Here is a 25,772-nt window from a genome sequence, read left to right on the forward strand (position 1 = left end):
CTTTCTCTTTCTTCCTTCTTGCTCTCTGTTTGTTTGGTTCTTGAATCTGACTCTATTTTACTCATCCTCTCCTCCCCTCATCTTCCCTTCTTCTCCTTCATCCTCAATTCCTTCCCCTCTCCCCACGATCCCTGCTGAGCCGGGATCGCTGTATATTATCATATATCTATCTTGACCGGTTTCGTCATTATATTTCCTTTCTTTATTTAACGACGTCACGATCTGGTGCTTCCATAATGGCCACCGTTGAGGCAGTATCTGGTATGTCTTTACTTCCTCTCTCCCTCTCTCTCTCTCTCTCTCTCTCTATATATAAAGAAAAGCTAATATAAAAGCCCCCCTCGATGCCCCCATCGAAAACGGCCTCGCTTCCCCAACACAATCAACCGGCCCCTCCGCAGCCGCCAAAAAGAAGAACAAGAACAAGAAGAAGAAGAAGAACAACAAGTCCGTCTCGGCGCCCGCTCCCGATTCGACCGCCGATGCCGATATCAAAGAGAATGGTGCTGCCGTCTCGGGACTCCCGGATGTTGCCGCTCCCGTGTCCGCTCCCGAGGCCGAGCTCGACGTGAAGGCGCCGGCGGTGCAGGAGCCTGAGGCTCCCGCTCCGGTTGAGGAGTCTCCTGTGGAGGAGTCTGCTCCGATCGAGGAATCCGCTCCCGTCAAGGCCCCGGCTGTTCAGCTGGATGAACCCATCGTCGAGTCCAAGCCCGCATCTACTCCCGAGCAGCCTGTCGAGGCTCCCGTCGAGGCCCCGGTCGAAGAGTCCAAGCCTGAGGAACCCGCTGCTGAGCCGGTCGTCGCTCCGGTCGAAAAGACTCAAGAATCCGAGAAAGACGCGGAGGTGACACCGGAGGAAGTTAAGGTCGAGGAAGCTCCTGTCGCTGAGGAAGTGAAGCCTGTGGAGGAGACCAAGCCGGAAGAAACTCCCGTCGCCGAAGAGGTTAAGCCTGTTGAAGAAATCAAGGCTGAGGAGACCCCCGTCGCTGAAGAGGTCAAGCCTGTTGAAGAGACTAAGCCGGAAGAAACTCCGGTTGCTGAGGAGGTTCAGCCTGTGGAGGAGACCAAGGTTGAGGAAGTTCCCGTGGCCGAAGAGGTCAAGCCTGTTGAAGAGGCCAAGCCGGAAGAAACTCCGGTTGCGGAGGAAGTCAAGCCCGTGGAGGAGACCAAGGTTGAGGAAGCTCCCGTCGCCGAAGAGGTCAAGCCTGTCGAAGAAACCAAGGTTGAGGAAGCTCCCGTCGCCGAAGAGGTCAAGCCCGTTGAAGAGGCCAAGCCGGAAGAAACTCCGGTTGCGGAGGAAGTCAAGCCCGTGGAGGAGGCTAAACCGGAAGAAGCTCCCGTCGCTGAGGAGGTCAAGCCCGTTGAGGAGACCAAGGCTGAGGAAGCTCCGGTGGCTGAGGAAGTGAAGCCCGTGGAGGAATCTAAGCCGGAGGAAGCTCCAGTTGCCGAAGAGGTTAAGTCCGTCGAGGAAACCAAGCCTGTTGAAGAGGCTCCGGTCCCCGAGGAAGTCAAGCCCGTGGAGGAAGCTAAGCCGGAAGAAGTTCCGGTTGCCGAAGAGGTCAAGCCTGTGGAGGAGGCTAAGCCTGAAGAAGTTCCCGTCGCTGAAGAGGTGAAGCCTGTGGAGGAAATCAAGGAGGAAATTCAATCTGCCGAAGAAGTGAAGCCGGTGGAAGAGGCTAAGGCTGAAGAAGTCCCAGTTGCCAAGGAAGTGGCACCTGTGGAGGAAACCAAGGCGGCTGAAGAGGTTTCGGTTCCTGAAGAAGTCAAGCCTGTGGAGGAGACCAAGCCTGCTGAGGAAGTTCTGGTTGCCGAAGAGGTTAAGCCTGTAGAGGAAACCAAGCTGGAAGAGGTTCCCGCTGCCGAGGAGGTGAAGCCTGTTGAGGAAACCAAGTCTGAGGAAACTCAGGTTCCTGAGGAGGTGAAGCCTATTGAGGAGACCAAGGCTGCTGAGGAAGTTCCCGTCGCCGAGGAGGTTAAACCTGTAGAGGAAACCAAGTCGGAGGAAGTTCCCGTTGCTGAAGAGGTGAAGCCTATCGAGGAGGCCAAGCCTGCTGAAGAGGTTCCGGTTGCTGAGGAGGTCAAGCCCGTGGAGGAGACCAAGCCTGCTGAGGAGGTTCCGGTCGTTGAGGAGGCTAAGTCTGTGGAGGAGACCAAAACCGCCGAGGAAGTTCAGGTTCCTGAAGAGGTCAAGCCTATCGAAGAAGCCAAGCCTGTTGAGGAGGTTCCCGTCGCCGAAGAGGTGAAGCCTGTCGAAGAAGCCAAGCTTGCCGAAGAGGTTCAGGTTCCTGAGGAAGTCAAGCCTGTCGAAGAGACCAAGGCCGCAGAGGAGGCTCTCGTCGCCGAGGAGGTTAAGCCGGTGGAGGAGACCAAGCCTGCTGAGGAAGTCCCCGTCGCTGAGGAGGTGCCTCCTGTCGAGGAAGCCAAGCCTATCGAAGAGGCTCAGGTCGCCGAGGAGGTTAAGCCTGTGGAGGAAACTAAGCATGCGGAAGAGATCCACGTTCCTGAGGAGGTTAAGCCCGCCGAAGAGGCCAAGCCCGCCGAGGAAGTTCCCGTCGCTGAAGAGGTGAAGCCCATCGAGGAAGCCAAGCCTGCTGAAGAGGTTCCGGTTGCTGAGGAGGTCAAGCCCGTGGAGGAGACCAAGCCTGCTGAGGAAGTTCTGGTTGCCGAAGAGGTTAAGCCTGTAGAGGAAGCCAAGCCTTCCGAAGAGGTTCAACCCGCCGAAGAAGTCAAGCCGGTGGAGGAGGTTGCCCCCGTGGAGGAAAGCAAACCTATTGAGGTTCAGGTTCCTGAGGAGGTCAAGCCGGTTGAGGCTAAACCCGCTGAAGAGGTTCAGGTCGCCGAGGAAGTTAAGCCTGTTGAGGAGGTGACGCCGGAGGTTCAGCCCGCTGAGGTCAAGCCTGCTGAACCTGCTGTCGAACAAACTCCAGAGGAGCCCGCCGCGACCAAGGTTGAAGAACCCGTCGAGGAGCCTGCCAAGGAGGAGCCTCTTGTTGAGGAACCTGCTAAGGAACTTCCCGTTGAGGAGCCTACTGTCGAGGAGCCCGCTAAGGAACAGCCTCCCGTTGAGGAGCCCGTCAAGGAGGAGCCTACTGTCGAGGAGCCCGTCAAGGAGCCTGTTGTTGAAGAACCTGTCAAGGATGAAGCCCCCGAGTCTGCCCCCAAAGACATCGCCCCCGAAGTCGCTGCCGCCACTGGTGCCGCCGCGGTCGGTGTGGCAGCGGGTGCAGTCGCCGCTGCGGCTTCCGAGAAGCCAGAGACCACCGAAGACAAGCTTTCGGCCCCTGCCCAGCCCGCGGCCAATGAACCGCCTACCCCCGAGCCCGAAGCCGACCCCGCTCTTGTGGCGCTGGCCGGGGACCGTGAAGCGCTCCTCCAACAGCTGGGCGCTCCGTCCTCCGAACGACTGCCCCCGGCTGCCGTCAAAGACGACCAAGCCGACAAGCCGCAGCAGCCCACCGTGGAGACCACGGCTGAGCCTTCCGACTCGACGAAACTGTCTCCTCCTGAGGCCACGGCCAAGAGCGGACAGACCTCTCGGGCGACCAGCCAGAACCGGTCCGTGGGTGCGGTGTCTCTCCACAACCAGCAGGGCGAAAGCTGGCTGAAGAGCTTCTTCCGCGTGGTGTTTGTGGACTTTTTCGGGGTGATCTTCTCGCCCTTCCGCCGTCGTGGTAGGCAGTAAATAGACTGGGGCATGAGCCTGAGGTGATGCAGCCTGGCTGATCTGGTATGTCGTCTACATACATACCCATATGATCTGACCAGACTGCGAACCAACGCAAAACCAAAACAAAACCAAAACTGACATTCATTTGATTTGGGCGTGTTTGTTTGATTCCCCTGTATTTGATATTGTCATTTCTCTTCGTTTTCTTCTTTTCTTCCATTACTGTTATGCTCAGATTGTGAATATGATACTCCTGTTGATTTTTCCAGCATGTTCCTGCTTGGAGGCTACGGTCTGTCGTCTTGGAAGGATATGATCTATGGGTACTGCGATGTAATGATTTACTGATTATGATTGATGATAATGAGATTGGAGTATACCTATCTATCCTACTTTGTAGATTGTAGTAGCTTTTAGATGGAAGATTGTATTGTTTTCAACCCATCCGCCTCAAGCCCTAAGTCCTGTGTTCTATCATATAGTGATCTCTTCTAATAGCAATCACTCGACTATTAGTAGTCTGTTGTATGGTCTACCCTGTCAAGCAATAGTATGATGTAATAATGAAGATATACAGGTTCACACACGCACTGCACTGCACAGCCATTCACTCGAAGCTATCACTGCCCTACTCTGTAAACCACGCACCTACTGACAGATTGAGCATTCACTACACGATGTATATTCACTTGTTTACATTTCCACCTGACTCTGAAGTCTATAAAACATCTCTCATCTTCGATCGATCTCTTCTTTGCATCCTCACAACTACTCTACTCGAACCAGGCCATCATCATAACCATCGATCTTTATCTACTACTACTGCTACTACCCAATCCACAGTGTGAGAAGATACTCGAAGATGACCTCGAACAATCCCCCTCCTACAACCCCAACTACTCCAACCTCTACCCTCGTCAACAACCTCTTTACCCCCGACAACCGCATCCCCGTCCCTCGCGTCTTGCTCCCTCCGGCGAGTATCCAGATGTCTCTAGAGAATGGCAATGCTTGGGCTCAGATGAAGGCCAAGGAGAAGCTGCAGAAGAAGCAGCAGGTTCTGGAAAAAGGTACTACTATTTCCTTCTCTTGGTGGTTCTTGATCTAGATCTACCCTTTCTTGCATCTGAATATCATCTTCAGTCTGTATATCTTGAGAGTGGAGTAAGACTAACATCAACAGTTGCCATCCCCCTCAAAGGCCCCGTCATGCCAAAGCCACTCCCCAAACCCGTCGGCGATTACCGCAAATTTTCTGGCCTGAACTACGACCAGGAATTGGCTCTGCCTATGCCTAAGCCACCCCTTCGTGGTCAATCCGACAAGGCAGCCCCTGCAACTCCGGAGCCCAAGCCCACCGCGCATAAGCTGCACAAGCGTGGTAGCCCTGGAAGTGCCAAGGACGAGAAAGACGACAAGGACAAGGAGAGAGATAAGGAGAAAGAGAAAGAAAAAGAGAAGAAGAAATCGCGCGTCGCAGCCCTCAAATCCAAATTCTCTCTCAAGGATATCGGAAAGGATCTCCGTAAGGATGGTCCCCTCACCAGCTTGCCGGCTATCCCCCACGATGGAAGCGAGGCCGGCAGCGATGACGAGACTCCTAAGACGGTCGTCTCTGTTACTCCTGATATCCAGAAGACTCGTCTCTATGTTCCCAAGTTGGAGGATACCAGCGTGCATCCCATGTCGGCGCCTGCGAAGCTGACGTCCAACTGTGAGCCGAGACCGCTTCTCTCTCCGATTGAAACTACTCCCCTTCGTTCGGCGGGGTTGCAGATTCCGGAATATGTGTCTGCAAAGGTATGTCTCGAGACTATGTATACATATGAGGTATGTAGGAATGTTTTAACAAGGTTGAAGAGCATCGACAGTTCCTTCTTCGAGGAGTCGCCCACTGCCAACCGCGCAGCGAAGCTCAATGACAATGCCCCGGATTCGATGGACACGCCCAAGGCCCCGCCTAGTACCCCTGAGAATTTGGCTCAGCTGCCTGCTGTTTGCTACTCTCCCTCTTTGTATGAGGACGACCGTATTGCTAGACCGCACTCGCCTGGCGAGAACACCGAGGCGGAACCGGCCAAGGCAGGACAGGATGGCACCACTGAGCAGAAAGGCATTGATACTTCTGCTTCAGCTACCAAAGCCGATACAGAAAAGGCAGACCAAGATGACACCACTGAGCAGAGAGCCATCGATACTCATGCTCCATCTACTGAACCCAAGGCCAATACAACCAAAGCAGGCCCGGATGCCGCCACCCAGAAGAAAGTCGCTGAGACTCTGGCTGCTCTGGCGGCCATACCCAAGACCGATCACACCTATCCGTTCATCGTGTCATCCGACCCAAGGCCGCCCCAGAACAACGCTCCTACGACTGCATCTCACTATGAAAGCGCCCCTTTCGCTGCCACCCCCGCTGAGAATGCACCCATCCCCATGCCTATGGACCACACATCCATGTCCAACGTCGCAGTCTACGATCCCAACCAAACCTGGTGGCACCAGCATGCTCTCTCCGCCCACGAGCAGTACGCCCCCTACGCCTACACCAGCTACGGTGGGTACGCGCCGGCGCCTCCTGTCCCGGGATACCAGAATACCATGTCGCTGGAGCAGCAGCTCACCGACAACGTCAACTCGCTGCACCACCACATAACGGGCGCCATCACCAAGATCAACAAGACTTTTGATAGCACGCACAACCGCACGCTGGACCAGATCATGCCCCAGCTGGAGAGCATCACTGATGCGCTGCGGGGCTGGAATAGCGAGGCTGCAAGAATTAGGGAGTTGAACCATGCGATGGGCCAGTTCCGCTACCAGGTTGCTGTTATGCAGGACCAGATGTTCCATATCAATCAGAGTCTCTCGCTGCTTGTTAGTGGGGTGGACACTCTGCAGAGGGATGCTTCGAAAAGAGAGAATGGGGGAGAGGGAAAGCCCAGGGGAAGAAATCAGCAGGCGAGAAAGGGTCCTACGCCTGCTGGCCGTAGAGCTGGCAACAAGAGAGACAACCGTTCTTCTACTGTTGCTTCTTCTGTTGAGCGCAACATTAGTGATATTGGCGACAACGTCCCAACTCCAGTTGCTGCGTTCCGCACGCCCATTCCCTCGTTCATCCAGCAGGAGTCCAGCGCAAGCGCGCCCCAGATTGAGCCGAACAACACCAAGGACGCCAACAAAGAAAACAACAAGAGCAAGGACGGCAAAAAAGACAAATACTACCTGCGGACCCGACCCAATTACCCCAAACGATCCGGCAAGGGATCTCTCAACGAGACAAAGACAGACACCGACGCCACCAAAGCGACCGACACCACCAAAGACACCACCCAGAACAATGCTGCAGAAGGAACAACCAAAACCCAGCCCGACACCGAGACCAAAGAAACCTCCCCTCTGTCGCCCATGTCCATCGCCAGCGAGCACCGTCTCAACGAACACAACGCCAACCACGCTCCCATTCCGATCCCTGCTGCTGCTGCGCCCGCACCCCCACAGACACGGAACCTGCGCAACTCGGTCTCGCTGCAGAACTTCAACGTCGGTAACCCTGACGCTGCTGCTCAGGCGACTTATCATCCGTATAGGGCTCCTGGTTCAGGCGCTCAGTACGCTTCTGTTGGTGGTGGTGGTGGTGGTAATCATAATGGAAGAGGTGGTGGAGGGATGCAGTATGGTCGTCCTGGATCTGGACCTGGACCTACTGTTCCTAATACGCCTCATATGCAGTATGCTGGTGGATGGAATGGCTATGGCTATGGTAATGGTAATGGTGGTAATGGTCATGGGATGTCGTGGTATTATGGACAGGAGCAGGGCCCGGCGTATGGTGCATGGTAGGATCTGTTGGGTTACCTGTTGGGTTACCTGTTGGGATGCCTAGGTGGGTTTGATACTCAGTTTGTGCTTGGAAGGGTGGGAGGATATATTGACAGGATGAAGTAGGAGGACAGGACAAGAGGATACGATGGGACGAAATTGGAGGATAGGATTACAGGATCGAACAGGAGGATTGAACAGGAGGATTGACAGGAAAATGGAATAGGAGGACAGGATAGAAGGTTGAAATCGGACGAGATAGGAGTATGATCGCAGGACAAGATGAAAGGAGAATATGATCAGAAAACAGGACAGGAGATTATCAGGAAGGAAGATATTTTCAATGGAATGCACTCGGATTGTACACTAAGGTAGCTACTGCGTTTCTCAATTGTACTCTAGTGTTTTCATTGAAATACAAGATACTTCTACTTCTACTTCTACTATGAGGGAAATGTCTCATCCTATACGCACAGGAATAGCCATACATGTATGGTCAATATCCAAAGAATAGTCTTGAAGACACAAGAGTATACTTTTAAAGGCATTAACAAGACAAGTAAAACAAGTATAGATTCAACTAAATTTGTATACATTCTACCAAAAACAACTTAATCGCTAATCAAAACTTCATTGATGAAAGAAGAAAAAAACATATATCAAAGAAATCCATGAAGAAAGCAGGCTACTTCCGCACAGAAATCATCTTCTCCATATCCAGAGCCCCCGCTCTCACCTCAGGACAATAATGCAACCGCAGCAATTCGCCCTCCCAGACCGTCCCCGCAAACACGTTCGTCCCCTCGACGTCCGCAGCATAAGGGTTGAACACGCCGTCGCCCTTGCGCTCTTCGCTGTGCCAGAGGGAGGAGATCCGGCGCGAGTGGAACTTTGCGACCTGGTTGAGGAGGGAGAGTGTTGCGATGGCGGATTTCTCGGGGAGCTGGAGCGAGCTTGTCATGAGTCGCTTGGTGAAGCTGCCGAGGCGGGAGGGAGGTGGAGTGCCGTGCGAGCGGGACAGCAGGGCGGACTGCAGGCAGCGGAGGAGGAGGACGGTGGGCGTCTGGAAGTCGACTTTCTTGCGGGGTGCGGGTCGCCCTGGGTGGTTGGGGTCCGGGAGGCGGAGCGCGCTGTTCGGGTTGTATTCCACGTCCGGGTTGATGCACATTGGGTAGAGCGAGCGGTAGAGATGCTTGACGAAGAAGGTCAGGTCGAGGTGGAGGGCTCCGGCCGCTTTGCTGGCGTCTTGGCCGTCGAGCAGGGCGAATGCGGTGACGTTGCAGAGGAGCGCCTCGCGCTGGGTATCGCGCGTCGTCTGGTCCTCCTCCTCTTCCTCTTCGTCTTCCTCGTCTGCCATCTCCACCTCGTCCGCGTGGCCGATCAGATCCTTCATGGCTTCCAGCAGGTCGCCGAAGAAGTCCTGGTTGATGAGGTGGGCGTACTTGGCCAGACCCTCCAGCACGGGACCCATCAGTTTCGGGATGCGCTGCTTGAGGATGCGGAAGTAAACCCCAAAGACCAGCTTCAGCGTCTCGGCCTGGTTCTTGTCGCGCTCTTCGTGCGAGACCAGCGCGTCGGCCTCCTTCATGTCCTTCTCGACGACCTTGCGCTCCCGTTGGACCTTGCGCTCGCGCTTGGTGCGGAACTCCTTCTTCTGGTTCTTCTTGCCGAAGGTCTCGTCGGACGGCCGGTCGACGCGGTCTCGCGAGGCCTTGGACGAGAACTCCGACAGGAGGCGCAGGTGCAGGAACGTGTCCAGCAGGCTTTCGTTGACGCGGAACTCCTTGCCCTTGATCATTTTGGAGAGCAGTCGGACGGCCTCCAGCGAGACGATCCCGTCTTCGTCCTTGGCGAACACCTCCTCTATCGTCTCGCGGCACTTGATAAAGTCCGCGTCCGCCTGCCGTCTGGCCAACCGGTTGACCAGGACTTTGGTCAGGTCCGGGCGGCAGTTGAAATGCGGCACCCCCAGGAGGAGACTGCACACGCAGTTGATCGCCACGCTCTTCAGGCTCGGATCGACGGGGGCGTCTCCTTTCGTCGTCTTGGTCAGGTGCACCAGTCGGTTCACGTAGCTCTTGTACCCCGTCAGCAGCGCCTGCTCGTAGTTCCGCACCTTGCGCACGTCCTTGGAGACCTTGGCCGTCATGTCGGACTCGGTGAGAGGACGGATGCGATACCCGGGAATGATGTCCTTGTAGATGGCGGCCTGCGACGCCAGGGCCAGCTTCTGGATGGTGACATGTCTGCGATCACTGGCCATGTCGGCTATGCTTCTAAGCGACGAGATGTGGTCCTCCGGATCTTCGTTGATCAGCATCGCGACTCGGGCAATCTCTTCCTTCGCCTGGATGATCTGGAGCTTCAATGGAATCTTGGGTTCCTCGGGTTGGGGCTCCTCCTCGATGCCCTCGAAACCCTCGTCCTCATCGTCGGTCCCGAGGAAACTGTCGGACTCGTCTGCCTCTTGTTCGGATTCTTCCACCGCCTGAAACCCTTCGTCCGTCTTGATCGGCAGTCGAGTGACCTCCTTGTCTTTCTTTCCCACCTTGCGCGGTCGACGCTCGTAGTCCTGCTCGAGGTCCCATTCTGCGGCGTTGTTGACGAACTCGGCCTGGGCGCGGGTTGCACGCGTGGAAGTGTCCTCGTCGGCTGGGGGACTGACCCGTCTTCTTTTTGTCGTCCGATCGGGGGCCATTTTAAATGTTCTATCTGGGGGGATAGAAGTGCAATGGGGACTGGAGAGTGGTGTTCACTACCTTGATGGTCTGCGCGGGTCCGAACTTTTTTCCCGTTTTTTTTTTCTCCCGCGCCAAGCCATCCGCACGCTAAGACGGACTGCTCCACTTGATCTAGAGTTTTTGCCCGCGGAGCTTTCATTCTTTCGCAAGAGACAGAGAGGGAGAAATTTCATCCTCAATTTCACTCTTCCACCTTCCACCACAATGCGTCAATTAACTGAGGAAGAGAGCAAGTCGGTCTTCTCCAAGTTGGCCGTCTACTGCGGTCGCTCGTTGAACAACCTCGTGACGGCGTCGGACGGCGAAGGCGAGCAGTATGTGTTCCGACTTCACGGCAGTCGAGTCTACTATCTGCGCCTGTCTATCGCCAACTGGGCGACGTCGGTGCCTCGCGCGAACCTGCTGTCGCTGGGTGTTTGTATTGGAAAGTTGACCAAGACGGGCAAGTTCCGTGTACACATTACGGGTGAGTTTCTCAAGTTCTATTCTGTTCTTTGCAGAGTCATTCTGTTCATCGCTGACGGATGAAGCACTCGATGTGATCGCCCCCCACGCTCGATACAAGGTCTGGATCAAGGAGAACGGCCTCCTTCCTTTCCTCTACGGTGGCAACGTTGTCAAGGCACATGTGGGACGGTGGAGCGAAGATATTCCTGAGCACTCGGGTGTGGTGGTGTTTGACTCGTCGGATACGCCGGTGGTATGTACACTTCTGCCCAGGTAGATATGAATATCGCTAACAAGGACAGGGCTTTGGAGTGGTCGCGAAATCCACGACCGAACTGCGTCGGGTGGAACCTACTGCTATCGCTGTAAGTCTTCCGGTGTTGGATATGTTGGTCATGACTAACTGGGATAGGTCTTCCGACAAGCCGATACGGGAGAATTCCTCCGCGAGGTAAGCCACATCTTTCTATAAAAGGATGACCACACGCTCACTGTTTACAGGAAGATTCGCTCTTCACGACATAATCGATTGCATACGGGGGATCATTCGTGGTTAGATGTTCGATACCTCGGGATTCTCGCAGGAGTTCTGGAGTCGTCCATTGGTTTAAAAGTCAATCTTTATTATATACCATGCGTGCCTGTCCATATAGAATGTAGCCATCGTATTCTGATACCGCTGTAGACACCTGATTTAGTAGAATCCCAATCAGGCAACTCCGGGCACGTGCCGCCATCGTCAGATCAGTCAGCAATCGCAATCAACTTCCCTCTGAACCTCATGAACAGTCTAGCCTACAGTCCAATACCGCTTGTTCGTCTGATTCTAACCTTTGATTATACCTTCACTCCTCCTCCCTGTCTAACAGAGGAGACACCACGTCACCCCGCCTCCCCTCGACTCCTCACCCTCGACCCCTCAACCGCACGTCCCCGCAGACCGCAAACCGCCCGACTCACACCCCACCATGCCACCATACTCGAGTCAGCAGAAACAACAAATCACCCAGTTTATCAACTTCACACAAGCCAAAGACACAGTGGCCGCTAAAGTGAGTCATCTGGCTTGGTTCAACGCAGTTTCATGGCACACTGCAGACCATAGGGACACCGACTGACGGGTGTAGTTCTTAAGGGCGGCTCGGTGGAATGTAGAGGAAGCTGTCGATGCGTGAGTAGACACTGTTTTCTGATATCTGTCGATATATATTGCTGGGGCTTCTGGTCGGTCGAATGTGGGTTGTTATACCCTTACTCAGCTATAGTACACTTATAGATGGCATCCAACCAGCCGATGCATTGTAATTGATGTGCATCGCGATGGATATAATAGCAGTCCTTAGCTGGACAGGTCATTACAGACGACGACAGAAGCCCCAGCCAGCGTCAGACTAGACTGGTGCAATATCAAGAATAACCAATCTAACATTATACTATATAGGTACTTCCAAAGCCCACAAGGCACAGGCGGAAACACATCATCCCTCAGCAAGATCTTCGACAGCTATCGCGGTGCGCACATCTCCACCCCACATCAGGTACAACACCCTAACGTACAGAACAGATGACCCCCAAGACAACCCCGACGGGATCGGCATCGACGGCGCGATGAAATACCTCGGCGATATCCACGTCCAGCTCGACGAGATCACCTGTCTCGGTATCGCCGAGCTGCTCAAGTCGCCGTCTATGGGGGAGTTTACGCGCGAGAACTTCCTAGCGGGGTGGAGAGCAGTGGGGTATGACCTCTTCCCTTACTTTTCACTACCTATGATAAGGAAGAAAGGCTAACATAATAAAGATGCGACACCCTCGACAAAATGATCGCATACGCCTCCTCCCTCCGCACCCGCATCCCCACTGAACCAGACCTCTTCCGCCGCATCTACCGCTTCACGTTCCCGCTCTGCCGCATGCAAGGACAGCGCAACCTGCAATTCGAGATCGCCAGCGAACAGTGGACGCTGTTCTTCACGGCCGACAACGGCGGCGTGCAGTGGGATACGCCCACGACGCCGTGGCTGGAGTGGTGGATTGCGTTTCTGGAGGAGCGCGGCCGGAAGCCTGTCAATAAGGATCTGTGGGAGCAGCTGGAGGTGTTTATGCGGAAGACGCGCGAGGATGAGCGCTTTGGGTGGTGGAGTGCGGATGGGGCGTGGCCGGGGGCGTTGGATGATTTTGTGGCGTGGGTGCAGGAGCGGAGGGGGTGATTTTCTTTCTTTCTTTCTTTCTTTCTTATAGCTTTCTTATAGCTTTTTTATAGCTTTTTTATAACTTTCTTTTGTTTGTTGTTTATTCTATTTATAGCATTTTTATTTTCAGCTGCATTGTCTAAAGGTAGATGGTATGATTGAATCTACTAGCATATATCATGGTCATTTACGTCTTATACTACTCCACCTACTTCCCCATCTACCTAGCAACACTAAAGATAGGTAAAACAAACAAGATTTATCTCGCATAACATAGTATAGATAGTAGTGTATTGCATATATCGACAAACAAGAGAATAAAAGAATAAATCATTACAGCATCTCTATCCACGCCAAAACAGGATAGATCGAAACATAGAACATAGAAGATACAGCATTATTCGGAGCACGTACAGGGGGATAAATAAGAATCACCGTCGTTCATAGTGATGGCTTCTTTAGTTGCTTTGGTTGAGAGTCAAGAGTAGAGTAGGGTATCAAAGGCTCGCGGACAAGATGATCTACCGGTATTCCTTGTCGTATTCGCTGCCGGGGCCACTGCGGCGCTGGTCGTAGCGCTGTAAGAAGGTAAAAAGTCAGTGGTGATCAGTTTGAGATAGATAGTGGACTAACCTTCCGCAGCGCTTCCAGACGCTTCTTCTTAGTATGGGTGTTGACATAAGTCCCAATAAAGAAACCGATAATGTTGAAGAACGGAACCCAGGTGTGCTCGGGCAGGAACTTCTGGGCAAACGCCAGCGCCAGCGGGGAGGTGACCCAGCTGACCTTCATGACGGGCATGAAACCGGCCTTGACGGTGGCGCGGACCTGGTGGACGGTGCGCGCGCCGGCGATGACGGCCATGGAGGCGAGGTAGACGCCGTTCTGGATGGGAGAAACGAGCAGGTTGCTGACGAGGATCTGCAGGACCTTGGCCTTGAGGCTGGTGCGGCCGGCGAAGATCTTCTGCAGGATGCCGACGAGGAGATGGCCCAGCGGGGCGCTGACGAACATGCCGTAGAGGAGCATCTTGGGGACGCGCGCGCTGAAGTAGTGGCCGTGTTTGCTGACATCGTGGGCGATCCAGGAGGCGAGGAACTCCTGGAGACCGGAGAGGACACCGGAGGTCAACATCTTGGTGCGCAAGGGGTTGGATTGCAGATGTTTGAGATAGAGCTGTTTGGATTAGTTCTTGAATGGGAATGGGGTCAATTGGAGGCTGTCTACATACAGCGAGGTAGCCCGTCTGGGGGTTGCCGCCGGTCAATCGCTCGCCGACATGATGGGCCAATTCCTTGGTCTCTTTGCGGATGGACTTTGCCGCCTCATCCTGGGCCTTGTCTTGGAACTTGACGGACATGGTGGGGGAGGTGGAGACGTGTATGTGACAGAGAGGATCGTGTCGTGGGGAACGATAAGGACAAATCACGGGGGAAGAATGCTGGAAGCAAGAAAGCGGTCAGCCCGATTGATTGATTGATTGGGGTATGGATTGGGAGTACATACAGATGGATGGATGGATGGAGAGAAGTATGATCAATCCAAGATAAAACAATCAATGGATCTGAACGGGATGTGGCGGTCAGAACAGGAAGAAAGTCGAAAGGAAGAAGAGGGGAAGAGAGAGAGAGAGAGAGAAAGATGGGGGCTGGGAGGGTTTGTTTATATGAATCAAGTGGCTGGACAACAACAATCAGCAACTAGTTACCGAGGATGGAGATGGAGATCTAGCCGGGAGATATAGATGGATTGATGTACGGAGTAATCCGTACCTGAACACACCTGATAAATATCAGATAAATACCCAATAATGTAGAATGAGATGTTAGATAATTTAATCAATTAGAAATATCAAACCAGTCAGAGGAATGAAAGAAACAGAATGGAAAAAATGGCACGAAAAGCGGCAGATGGCGGCACACCTGGAGATTCAGGCACCCCCGTCGGTCACCTCCGATCTGGCACATTCCGATATTTTTTTTATTTTTTTTTATTTTTTTTTTCTATTCGTTCTATTAGCTTATTTATGTATTCTATCTGATTATTGCTTGGCTTGGTTTTTTATTATTGTAAAAGGTACCATCTATTCTACCCTATTCTATTATTCCATTTATCAAATAGTTATCTATATATCAGATCACTATAGATCAATCTTATCAACTGTTCTACTACTCTATTCTATATATTATACTCTACCTTATTTATTTATCCTATGTAATAAATTGTACTACTCTATCCAGTCTACTATACTTACTAGATTATTTCTATCTTTAATCTTAATCAACTTGTTAATAGGTTATTCCCTATATATTTGGATATACTTGTATAACTACATAGTACATCTAGTATTGTATCTCCTCTTCACAAAGAAACCATCAACTATACAAATATTATATCAGATTCATACAGATCATACCACTGCTGCATCTGCACTGAATCACAGTATACATTTCCTTTATTATGACTATTCATCTTTCTTCCAGCATGACAATCATCTCTCAATGGATGCATCAATGAGTGAATAGTAAACCTGCTCACCAGGGGGTATCTGTAGCGGAGAGTCCTACACCTACAGTCTCTACAGTCTCTACAGTCCAGACATCCAGACCTACAGACCTACAAGACACCATCCTCCACATTCAACCTCACCTCTCTTGACCTCTCCAGTCCATCTCCACATCCCCACCCCAAAATGAATGAAGCCGAAGACAATACAGACCACATCCCCGTCCTGGAGGGGATCCCCCCCGATCAACCCCACCAGGTCGATTCCACCGACTCGCAAGGCACCCTCGAGACCGCCCAGGCGCAGATCACCCCAGGCCCCACGGTCGATCTCTATGCCCGCCAGCGATCCTCCCGTCCAGACAGCTGCTTCCACAGCGTCATCGACCGCCAATACTGCGTCGATGACTTGGAACAGTGCAACGTGTGTGGGAGGGTCCCCTTCCTGAACTGGTTCTACCGGTGCATCGTGGACACCTCTGCCTTCACTGAACCCTTCAACCCGGACCGTCCCATCCTCAGTCCCTGGATGGCCAAGGCGGCCCTGGACGGCCACTACACCGACGAGGAGCTCAACGTCCTGTTCCGACAGAAGCTGGAGGTCCTCGAGATGGCGGAGAAATTGCGACACCCCTGCTCGTCACCCCACCCCACGGAAGCAGAAGAAGCCCAGGAGCAGCCGGACGACGATGACGACGACAGCCAAGTCTGGGTCGAGGACGTCAACCAGGACAGCTCGCGCTCATCGCCGTCGACGCAGGCGAGGGTCCATGCCATCCCGCGCCCCCCGTGCACACACCACGCCTGTCACCACTGTCACCCGGCGCTGCACCAGCGCTGCTGGCTGAGCATCGACGCCATCTGTACCGACCCGGAGATCAAACCCTTCACCGAGTGGGACTTTCACGAGAGACCCATGTCCGACACCCGCATCGTCCGCACCCTGGGCATGCGATCATTTGTCACCCACTCGGCGCCCCCGTCGATCTACAGTCTGTCGGAGGGCGACCATTTCCCTGGGACGACTCGACCAAACCCGCAACACACGCCCATTGTCCGTCTCCCTCGCGCTGTCCGTGCCGACGCAGATGCAGAGAGCAGCGAGCGCACGGCCCCCGAGACACGGGATCCGGAGTCCTCAATCGACGCCACCTCTGCCTTTGTTCGCGGGGATTTCGCATCCAGTTCGATTGTGGAGGCCGCAGAGTCACCCACGCTGTCTACCGCGGGACTAACCGGGGCCGAAACTGTCCTGGAGACGCCCGCGGTAGTCGATGGGTTTTCGGCGGTGCGTGAGCTCCTGGCTGTCGCAGAGTGGGAACATGGGGGGTGATGCAGATAGTGATGCAGATAGCCATGCATCGCATCATTCATAGAGAAGTTGAGCGCGGTGATTGAGTAGCCACGGATTCTTTAATGACCTAGTCCAGTGCTGTGGATGACGAGTTGTACGAATAACGAGCATGTGGTTCCATATCGGCGTTATGGTGGCGGTCTGCAGAAATCATGCTTGATGGTAAATCTCTGAAATGCATGATAATGCTTTGAAAGAACAAAATACTCTCCCTTAATCAATGACAGTAGTAAAGTCATGGCGGTTAAGAATGCTTAATACAGGGGAATCAAATCACGGCCCCGACTATTCCGAGCGACATCCATCATCCCGAGCCTCGGCTCCCGTGTCAGGTGCAGCTGCAGATTACCATCTTTTTAATTAAATCACATTCCCCTGAACCACCCTCGTCGTTGTGCAAACACACTCTTCTGCCACTTTCGATCTGTCCCCAACCAGTATTATGGCCGACTCAAAACCTTCCAACCGCCCCGCGACCTCCCATGGAGTGCCGGAGGGGTCGTCATCGGTCGGCCCCGCGGCCGGACCGTCGTCGACGGAGGTCGCTCGACGCCAGCTGCAGGCAGCTCTCCGGGTCGCAGATGTGACGGCGGGGCGTCTAGATAAGTGAGTACCGCTTATACATATAGAGGTGCATATATAGATTTTATGTACTGACTGTCCAGATTAATGGCCTCCGCATACGGCCAAGAACGCGTCTTCGCCGTCACCGGCTACCTCTCGCACGCCCTCTACCACCTCCTCGACTCCGCGCCCTGGATCGCCCTCCAAGCCCGTCTCGGCCTCCTCGCCCGCCTGCGCGCCTCTCCCAACAGCAAGGCCGCGGCCACCTCCAAGCCCGCCGCCGCGGCCCCGCCTCCCGCCTCCTCGCCCTCTCCGCCCTCATGACCGAAACCCGCTACACCCTCCGACTGCTCGGCCTCGTCCCGCTCTGGACCTGGGGCTCCGGCGAGCTCAAGTCGCCGCACCCCGACCGCGCCATCCACATCCTCACCCTGCTGCAGGTCGTCTCCAACGTGCTGTACCAGGCGCTCGAGAACGCGGGCTTCCTCGCCGCCAAGGGCATCATCTCGAAGAAGTTCCTCGACCGCTGGGGCGGCATCGACAAGTGGTATCTGTGGAGTACCCGTGCCTGGTTCGGCCATATCTTCTTGCAATTTTTCGTCCTGTGGCGACTACGGGTGCTGCGTGCGGCGCGGAGGGCCGCCGCTGCTGCTGCCGGGGCTGCTGGGGGTGAGAAGAAGGCGGACGACGCGGAGAGTGAGGCGGCTGAGACGCGCGCGTGGACGAAGAGTCTGGTGAATAATGTTTGCTGGACGCCGCTGTGTCTGCACTGGTGTGCTGAGGAGGGGTTGGGTTTTCCTGCCAGTTTGACGGGGGTGGTGAGCTTTATGGCGGGTGCGTGGGGAGTGTTTGATATGTGGAAGGCGACTGCTTAGTTGGGGAGTTGATTATTTGTATATATTGTTGGATATCCTTGCTTTTTGGTTGTTTGTAGGATAGATGTGGTATACCAGGGTGTTTTATAGATTTGTTGAATTATGTCTGTTTATAGTCTGTGTAGTCTGTTTGTAGCTTTTATATGGTCTATATGGTCTTTCATATGGTCTTGTCTGACTTGAAATAGTACATTGTACCTGTCCAGTCAGGTCAAGACTAGACCCAGTACCTGGTAACCAGTACCTGACTTCAGTGGCAAGTATACATTCCAGGACTACAGATTATTAATTCTCATGATGCTCAGTCGTTTGCGGTCCGATGGTGTATGCCTGAGGCAGAAATGTCTTGTTGCCATGACGAGCAATAGTCAGTACAATATCACTGATTATTCTGATAAATTCACTAATACCTATATCAATAATATATATATATATATATAAATATATAACCTTCGATATATAACTGTCAAGGTGAAGGTAAGATACCATCCCCTTCCATTGGCTTCTGCGGTGGCGGTGATGAATGAACAGCTTAAGTCATCCTCAGGCAGCCGGTCTCTATCGTCACTCTTAACCGGAGCGGCTTCTGCCAACAACCAATTCTCCTCCATCTCTCTTCCTCCTCATCCTCTCTATCCTCCTATTGATTCCACCCTCATCGTCCACCCTTTTATCCCCTTTCCATCCCCTCCATCTTCTTTTCCTTTTCTCTCTCTTTTTCCCTTTTCTTGGTTTCTTTGTCTGGCTTTCTCGCTTGCCGGATTTTCCTCCTCCCTTGGCCGCATTGAACCCTGCGTCACCGCGGCTTCTGTCCACCTATCTATCAGTTGACACCTCGCTCGCCCAAAATGAGCGCCGAACCTGATCACACCCACGACAAGAAGAGGGTCAATCTCAAGTATGCCTCGATCTCTACTACCTTCCACCAGAAACCACCGGCTAACCCCTCCAGTGACCCCTCGGGCGCCGAGAAGAAAGATGTACGCATCTCCCATCGTGGCGACAACCCCTCTGACATCCACTGACCCTATCGCTACAGGAGCTGGATACCTCGACAGCCATTCTGAAGAAGAAGAAGAAGCCCAACTCGCTGATGTGAGTCGATCCCAGGATGTGATGGGTGACACGTGGACGAAGCTAACCCCCACAGCGTCACCGATGCCGTCAACGATGATAACTCCGTCATCGCCCTCTCCAACAACACTATGGATACCCTGCAGCTCTTCCGAGGTGACACCGTCCTCGTCAAGGGCAAGAAGCGCAAGGATACCGTCCTGATCGTGTTGGCGGATGATGATCTCGATGACGGCAGTGTTCGCCTGAACCGTGTCGTCAGACACAACCTCCGCGTCAAGCACGGCGACATCGTTACCGTTCACCCGTGCCCCGACATCAAATATGTACGTCCCCCGTCCCCCCCCCCCCCCCCGTCCTGAGAAGAAACCAGTCTAACTCTATCTTTCCAGGCCAAACGCATTGCTGTCCTCCCCATCGCCGACACCGTCGAGGGTCTGACCGGTTCCCTGTTCGATGTCTACCTGGCCCCCTACTTCCGCGAAGCCTACCGTCCCGTCCGACAGGGTGATCTCTTCACCGTACGAGGCGGCATGAGACAGGTCGAGTTCAAGGTCGTCGAGGTGGACCCCCCCGAGTACGGCATCGTGGCCCAGGATACCATCATCCACTGCGAGGGTGAGCCGATCCAGCGCGAGGACGAGGAGGGCAACCTCAACGAGGTCGGATACGATGACATCGGTGGCTGCCGGAAGCAGATGGCCCAGATCCGCGAACTGGTCGAGCTGCCCCTGCGCCACCCCCAGCTGTTCAAGTCCATCGGTATCAAGCCCCCCCGCGGTATCCTCATGTACGGCCCGCCCGGTACGGGTAAGACCCTGATGGCCCGTGCCGTGGCCAACGAGACCGGCGCCTTCTTCTTCCTCATCAACGGCCCCGAGATCATGTCCAAGATGGCCGGTGAGTCCGAGTCGAACCTGCGCAAGGCGTTCGAGGAGGCCGAGAAGAACTCGCCCGCCATCATCTTCATCGACGAGATCGACTCGATCGCGCCCAAGCGTGAGAAGACCAACGGCGAGGTCGAGCGCCGCGTCGTCTCGCAGCTCCTGACCCTGATGGACGGCATGAAGGCCCGCTCCAACGTGGTCGTCATGGCCGCCACCAACCGCCCCAACTCCATCGACCCCGCCCTCCGCCGGTTCGGTCGCTTCGACCGCGAGGTCGACATCGGCATCCCCGACCCCACCGGCCGCCTGGAGATTCTGTCGATCCACACCAAGAACATGAAGCTCGGCGACGACGTCGACCTGGAGACCATCGCCGCCGAGACGCACGGCTACGTCGGCTCCGATCTCGCCTCGCTGTGCTCCGAGGCCGCCATGCAGCAGATCCGCGAGAAGATGGACCTCATCGACCTGGACGAGGACACCATCGAGGCCGAGGTGCTCGACTCGCTGGGTGTCACCATGGAGAACTTCCGCTACGCCCTGGGCGTGTCCAACCCGTCGGCCCTGCGCGAGGTCGCCGTGGTCGAGGTGCCCAACGTGCGCTGGGACGACATCGGTGGTCTCGAGGAGGTCAAGCGCGAGCTCATCGAGAGCGTGCAGTACCCCGTGGACCACCCCGAGATGTTCCAGAAGTTCGGCCTGTCGCCCTCGCGTGGTGTCCTGTTCTACGGCCCGCCCGGTACGGGTAAGACGATGCTGGCCAAGGCCGTGGCCAACGAGTGCGCGGCCAACTTCATCTCCGTCAAGGGCCCGGAGCTGCTGAGCATGTGGTTCGGCGAGTCCGAGAGCAACATCCGCGACATCTTCGACAAGGCCCGCGCGGCCGCGCCGTGTGTGGTGTTCCTGGACGAGTTGGACTCGATTGCCAAGTCGCGTGGTGGCTCCGTCGGCGATGCCGGCGGTGCGTCCGACCGTGTTGTCAACCAGCTTCTGACCGGTATATCCCCTCTGTTCTCCTCTATCGTGTAAATGACATGCTAATGATTGTAGAAATGGACGGCATGACGTCGAAGAAGAACGTGTTCGTCATCGGTGCGACCAACCGACCGGAGCAGCTGGATGCGGCCCTGGTCCGTCCCGGCCGTCTGGACACCCTGGTGTATGTGCCGCTGCCCGACCAGGCTTCCCGTGAGGGGATCCTCAAGGCGCAGCTGCGCAAGACTCCGGTGGCGCCGGATGTCGACATGAGCTTCATCGCCAGCAAGACGCACGGCTTCTCGGGTGCCGATCTCGGATTCGTGACGCAGCGGGCGGTCAAGCTGGCGATCAAGCAGGCGATCTCGGCGGACATTGAGCGCCAGAAGCAGCGCGAGGCCAACGGCGAGGACGTCAAGATGGAGGAGGACGACGCGGCGGACGAGGAGGACCCGGTGCCGGAGCTGACGCGGGCGCACTTCGAGGAGGCGATGAAGTCGGCGCGCAAGTCGGTCAGCGACGTGGAGATCCGACGCTACGAGGCGTTTGCGCAGAGCATGAAGAACTCGGGAGGCAGCAGCTTCTTCCGATTCCCGAGTGCGGGCGAGGGCGCGGACGGCAACACGTTTGGCGACGCGGGGAATGACGACAGTCTTTATGATTAAATTGGGTTTGTTATCGTTTATTGAGTCGTTAGGTAGAGGTTGAACATTTCAATGAATCCATTCTCAGATTTGAGTAATATAAGTAATATACAGTAGAACAACAGTATTAAAATCGTACTAATGTCAAAAGTAAAGAAAGGAAGGAAGAAAGAAAAGAAGAGAAAGAGAAGAAAAGAAAGAAAAGATTACCTCCCACTCTTCCCCTTCCCCTTCTTCTTCTCCCTCCCAGATGTCCCCTCAAACGAATTCCCATTCCCATTCCCTCTACCAGACGTCTCCTCGCGCTTACCCTTGCCCGACGGCTCCGACCCCGACGACCCATCCTCCGACCCATCTAGCAAATCCGACTCGTCGTCTCGGACAGCGACCTCGCGCAGGACTTCCTTGATCGCGCGCACGCCCTGCTCAACGACAGCCGACGGGATGCGCACGTCGATGTCTTCCCCTCCCCCACCTCCTCCATTCTCCGTCTCATTATCGTGGTCGTATTTTTGGCTATGGGCGTAGTTCTGGTCGTCGAGAAATAGGGAAGAAGACGACGGTATTCGGCCCTCGGCCGTAGCGACGACCGCGTCGACGACCTCGTCGAAGCGCTCGCAGCGCCCGGCGCGGAGGAGCTCCGTGGCGAGTTTGCGGATGCGTTCGGTCCAGCCGGTTCTTTGGAGGGTGGAGAGGAGGGTGGAGTGGATGTCTTCGAGGGCGGTTGTGCTGGCGAGGTGGGTGAGGAGGTCGGCTTCGATGGTTGTTGGTGGTGGTGGTGGTGGTGGGTGTGGGGAGGAGGGCATTTTGTCTTCTTTTCTTTGTCTGTGCGGTTTTTGGTTGTTTCTTTGTGTCTTTCTTTGTAGGAAGGTGTTGTTCTTGGGTTGAGATTGTTTGCTGGTTGTGGTGGTTGTGGTGGTTGTGGTGTGGTTGTTGAGGATGGACAAGACGGAGAGATGGAGAGATGGAGAGATGGAAGTGCGGCGGTACGGATTATGACGATTAACAGTAGATGGGCCCTCTACATGACTATATGATCATTTGATAGTATGATATAATTTATCTGATTTCTTTCTTCAGACAGAATTGTTTAAATATAATACGCGATTCATGTTGAATATGATGATGACTTTATATGGTTATGTCTGATGTCCCCGGATCATCCTCGAATATATATTATTCTATATTCTATTCTAGATCCTATTATAGATCCTATATGATTTATTATATCAATTATTTACCCTAGAATCATATCTATTACTATCTATTCGATCAATATATCCATTATGGACTGGATCTCCTTCTATTTATATGTCTGGACCATCACGTGCCCCACCGGCGCTTCGACTTCGACTTCATTTCTTTCTCTCTTTTCTCTCTCTCGCTCTCTCTCGCTCTCTCCTCTTCACTTTTTTCTTTATTACATCCTTCTTCTGTCGACTTTTCTCTTCGATTCTCGATTCGTTCGTCTACCCTGTCATCATCGTCTCCTCCATCCTCCCTCACTTCCCGTTCAGGACAAGATCCGCCCTGCCCGAGCTTCTTCCCCGCTCTGGCTGGATGACTGGCTATCCTTTCGACTTGTATTTTTCTAGCATCCCCATCCGACCTTGGCTCCATCACTCCACCTCTCTCGCTCGTCGTCTCCTCTCGCTGCTTGACCGAACAACACTCCTCGTCTTCCTGCCACCAACGCTCCCCGTCGACCGCTGCCTCACTGCGTCACTGCGTCACTGCCTCACGCGCTGGTCCCTCCTGACGGTCTCCTGACGGTCTCCCACCACCACACACCACCCCCAGACCCGCCCCCGATCCATGGGTGGTGCTGGGCTGCCTCTCCCCCCGTCGGCTCGACTGTCCCTCCCTCGAGATCACCCCCGGGTCCATCATCCAGGCCCCGCGATCTCCCGCCCAAATGCCTCCTCCCATCACCCTCCAACCCACCTCCTACCACGCCGACTCGGACGCCGACGACGAGTACGAACGCAGCGTCGTCACCTCTCCCCACCTGGCCTCCGACTCCGAAGCCTCCCCCTTGGTGTCGGATTTCCCTTCCGCCCAACATACCCCGACCACTTTTGCCAATGCCGATGAGAGCGCCCAGTGGCCGACGACCGTGATTACCGAGTGGACGGTCGATGAGTGTGCGGGTTTTTTGGCGGCCTTGGGTCTGCGCCAGTATCGCAATGCTTTTCTGGGTATGTCATTATATACTGTGTGTGTGTGTGTGTGTTCTCGAGAAAAGAGGGGTTGAGGGGAGGGAAGTTGTAAGACTATGCTAACCTGCCAACTCAGAAAATGAAATCGTCGGCGAAGCCCTCATCGCCCTCAAACACGACGAGTTGAAAGAAATGGGCATCGCCAGCGTCGGCCATCGTCTGACCATCCTGAAAAGCGTCTACGAAACCAAGGTCAAACAAGACATCCCGCTGGATCCCGATCACTACATCCCACTCTGTACGTTTCCCTTGCCTCCTCATCTGAATTCAACTAACCGGTATAGCCGCCGATCAGAGTATGAACGAAAACGCCTCGCAAGAGGACGTCGCCCGTCTGATCCAGTCGATCCGATTACGCGATGAACGCATCGTCACGGTCGAGTCGGAGCTGCGCCGCATGGCCGAGGACTATCGGCGGCTGCGAGAGGAACTCCTCCCCGTCTTTAAAATGGCCAAGGACCGCTCGCAGCCGCTCCCCCCGCCGTCCACCTTATCCGGTACCACCATCGACGGCTATCACGACAGCCAGACGCTCACCTCCCCCTCAGGCATCACCCTCCTTGACCGCGCCGCGTCCGGCATCTCCCGGTCCTTCTCCAAGCGCGCCGGCGGCACCACCCCCAAGAACCACTCCCCCACGCACATTCCTCCTTCCATCCACGAAGTCCGATCCTACCACGACGGCCTGGACCCGTCCACGGCCGGCGGCCTACCAGGCGCTTCCCACCTCAGCTCGATGAACAACGGCAAAGCCCAGATATCGCCAGGCATCCCGTCGCCGACCTCCCCAGGCAACCACTACACGGCCTCGCAGATCCTCGGCTCACGATCGTACACGCAACCGAACAGTCGACACGACCCGCACGACGACCCGCCGCCCTCCCGATCCGACCGCCTCCAACCCACCCCCACCCAAGCCACACGACCCGACCTCCCCTCACGATCCGACTCCCGCGCGGGCGCCGGCAGCACCAGCGGCGGGGACCCACCCAGCGTGGATATTTTCAAGTCCTTCCGGGTATCCATGGACGACCCCTGCCACCGGGTATTACCAGCCGCGCTGAAGAAATACCAAATCAACGCAGACTGGAAGCAGTACGCGCTGTACATCGTCTACGGCGACCAGGAGCGGTGTCTGGGACTCGAGGAGAAACCGCTCATCCTGTTCAAGCAGCTGGAGAAGGAAGGGCGCAAGCCCATGTTCATGCTGCGCAAGCAGATCCACGCTATGGAGGGCGCGCCTTACACGAGTGGGGGGTCGGCGCCTAATAGCGCGGGGTTTGAAGGTCGTCAGGGGCAGATTAACCTGCCTGGGGGGGTGCTATAACCGCTATAGTCTGGGGAGTACTATACTCAGGCCTCTGAGTCCTATAGTGAAGTGTCGGAGTTGATATGATTGATACCCGTGATGAAGTCGAGTCAGCATTGAATTCAGAGGATTGATTACCTTTCGTCATGGAGGTGTTAGGTGTTGGTGTTGGTGTTGTTGGTGTTAGGGAAGGAAAAGCAGCGATTCATTCATCTTCCTTTCTTTCATTCATTCTTCTCGTCCTTTTTACCCTTTTATTATTTACTTACTTACATTTACATATACATTTACATATTTACTTATCTCATTGGAATCAACAGATTCAACCTTTATATTTGGAGTATTATCTACTAAGGAGCACTGCTGTGGATACAGACAATAGACCCAGTACTTGAGCAGCTATCTACATACATACATAGCTGGATAGATAGATAAATAAACAGGCAGATGAATACCCAGCTAGTCAGACCCTGCAAAGGTAACATTCCCCCCAGGCT

The 25,772-nt window shown here is 54.6% G+C and overlaps 11 protein-coding genes across 11 annotated transcripts; 8 read left to right on the plus strand and 3 right to left on the minus strand.

Annotated features, from left to right (window-relative positions):
• Positions 1-27: 27 nt before the first annotated feature.
• On the plus strand, positions 28-4,042 carry P168DRAFT_307877 (PT repeat family protein). The gene is made up of 2 exons (XM_024839144.1): positions 28-261; positions 336-4,042. The coding sequence occupies exons 1-2, from the start codon at positions 237-239 to the stop codon at positions 3,680-3,682; spliced, it is 3,372 nt and encodes a 1,123-aa protein (XP_024688558.1). The 5' UTR covers positions 28-236; the 3' UTR covers positions 3,683-4,042.
• A 2,989-nt stretch (positions 4,043-7,031) lies between these two features.
• P168DRAFT_293844 (uncharacterized protein) lies at positions 7,032-7,789 on the plus strand. The gene has a single exon (XM_024837894.1). The coding sequence runs from the start codon at positions 7,076-7,078 to the stop codon at positions 7,508-7,510; it is 435 nt and encodes a 144-aa protein (XP_024688559.1). The 5' UTR covers positions 7,032-7,075; the 3' UTR covers positions 7,511-7,789.
• A 304-nt stretch (positions 7,790-8,093) lies between these two features.
• Positions 8,094-10,228, minus strand: P168DRAFT_293845 (nuclear export protein Noc3). Its single transcript, XM_024837895.1, has one exon. It carries the CDS (start codon positions 10,185-10,187, stop codon positions 8,175-8,177), a length of 2,013 nt encoding a protein of 670 aa, XP_024688560.1. The 5' UTR covers positions 10,188-10,228; the 3' UTR covers positions 8,094-8,174.
• A 152-nt stretch (positions 10,229-10,380) lies between these two features.
• On the plus strand, positions 10,381-11,270 carry P168DRAFT_261056 (ribosome biosynthesis protein NIP7). Its single transcript, XM_024834686.1, has 5 exons — positions 10,381-10,696; positions 10,761-10,930; positions 10,980-11,042; positions 11,090-11,128; positions 11,179-11,270. Exons 1-5 carry the CDS (start codon positions 10,435-10,437, stop codon positions 11,200-11,202), a joined length of 558 nt encoding a protein of 185 aa, XP_024688561.1. The 5' UTR covers positions 10,381-10,434; the 3' UTR covers positions 11,203-11,270.
• Positions 11,271-11,462: 192 nt separating this feature from the next.
• P168DRAFT_293847 (defective in cullin neddylation 1 family protein) lies at positions 11,463-12,999 on the plus strand. Its single transcript, XM_024837896.1, has 5 exons — positions 11,463-11,729; positions 11,805-11,848; positions 12,119-12,189; positions 12,242-12,416; positions 12,479-12,999. Exons 1-5 carry the CDS (start codon positions 11,646-11,648, stop codon positions 12,885-12,887), a joined length of 783 nt encoding a protein of 260 aa, XP_024688562.1. The 5' UTR covers positions 11,463-11,645; the 3' UTR covers positions 12,888-12,999.
• Positions 13,000-13,059: 60 nt separating this feature from the next.
• On the minus strand, positions 13,060-14,692 carry P168DRAFT_293848 (Mpv17/PMP22 family protein). Its single transcript, XM_024837897.1, has 4 exons — positions 14,376-14,692; positions 14,101-14,310; positions 13,503-14,045; positions 13,060-13,447 (listed from the first exon to the last, which is right to left on the minus strand). The coding sequence occupies exons 2-4, from the start codon at positions 14,227-14,229 to the stop codon at positions 13,391-13,393; spliced, it is 729 nt and encodes a 242-aa protein (XP_024688563.1). The 5' UTR covers positions 14,230-14,310; positions 14,376-14,692; the 3' UTR covers positions 13,060-13,390.
• Positions 14,693-15,356: 664 nt separating this feature from the next.
• P168DRAFT_293851 (uncharacterized protein) lies at positions 15,357-16,846 on the plus strand. The gene has a single exon (XM_024837898.1). It carries the CDS (start codon positions 15,562-15,564, stop codon positions 16,705-16,707), a length of 1,146 nt encoding a protein of 381 aa, XP_024688564.1. The 5' UTR covers positions 15,357-15,561; the 3' UTR covers positions 16,708-16,846.
• Positions 16,847-17,103: 257 nt separating this feature from the next.
• Positions 17,104-18,245, plus strand: P168DRAFT_293852 (uncharacterized protein). Its single transcript, XM_024837899.1, has 3 exons — positions 17,104-17,334; positions 17,394-17,503; positions 17,566-18,245. Exons 2-3 carry the CDS (start codon positions 17,398-17,400, stop codon positions 18,165-18,167), a joined length of 708 nt encoding a protein of 235 aa, XP_024688565.1. The 5' UTR covers positions 17,104-17,334; positions 17,394-17,397; the 3' UTR covers positions 18,168-18,245.
• Positions 18,246-18,749: 504 nt separating this feature from the next.
• cdc48 (AAA family ATPase CDC48) lies at positions 18,750-21,841 on the plus strand. Its single transcript, XM_024837900.1, has 6 exons — positions 18,750-19,065; positions 19,120-19,147; positions 19,207-19,262; positions 19,318-19,567; positions 19,634-21,125; positions 21,179-21,841. Exons 1-6 carry the CDS (start codon positions 19,016-19,018, stop codon positions 21,766-21,768), a joined length of 2,466 nt encoding a protein of 821 aa, XP_024688566.1. The 5' UTR covers positions 18,750-19,015; the 3' UTR covers positions 21,769-21,841.
• Positions 21,825-22,711, minus strand: P168DRAFT_293854 (uncharacterized protein). The gene has a single exon (XM_024837901.1). The coding sequence runs from the start codon at positions 22,551-22,553 to the stop codon at positions 21,954-21,956; it is 600 nt and encodes a 199-aa protein (XP_024688567.1). The 5' UTR covers positions 22,554-22,711; the 3' UTR covers positions 21,825-21,953.
• Positions 22,712-23,515: 804 nt separating this feature from the next.
• On the plus strand, positions 23,516-25,415 carry P168DRAFT_82110 (adaptor protein STE50). The gene is made up of 3 exons (XM_024842160.1): positions 23,516-23,945; positions 24,043-24,204; positions 24,251-25,415. The coding sequence occupies exons 1-3, from the start codon at positions 23,663-23,665 to the stop codon at positions 25,291-25,293; spliced, it is 1,488 nt and encodes a 495-aa protein (XP_024688568.1). The 5' UTR covers positions 23,516-23,662; the 3' UTR covers positions 25,294-25,415.
• The last annotated feature ends 357 nt before the right edge of the window (positions 25,416-25,772 follow it).

The sequence above is a fragment of the Aspergillus campestris genome (genome assembly GCF_002847485.1).
Source record: "Aspergillus campestris IBT 28561 chromosome Unknown P168scaffold_17, whole genome shotgun sequence".
Classification (NCBI taxonomy): domain Eukaryota; kingdom Fungi; phylum Ascomycota; class Eurotiomycetes; order Eurotiales; family Aspergillaceae; genus Aspergillus; species Aspergillus campestris.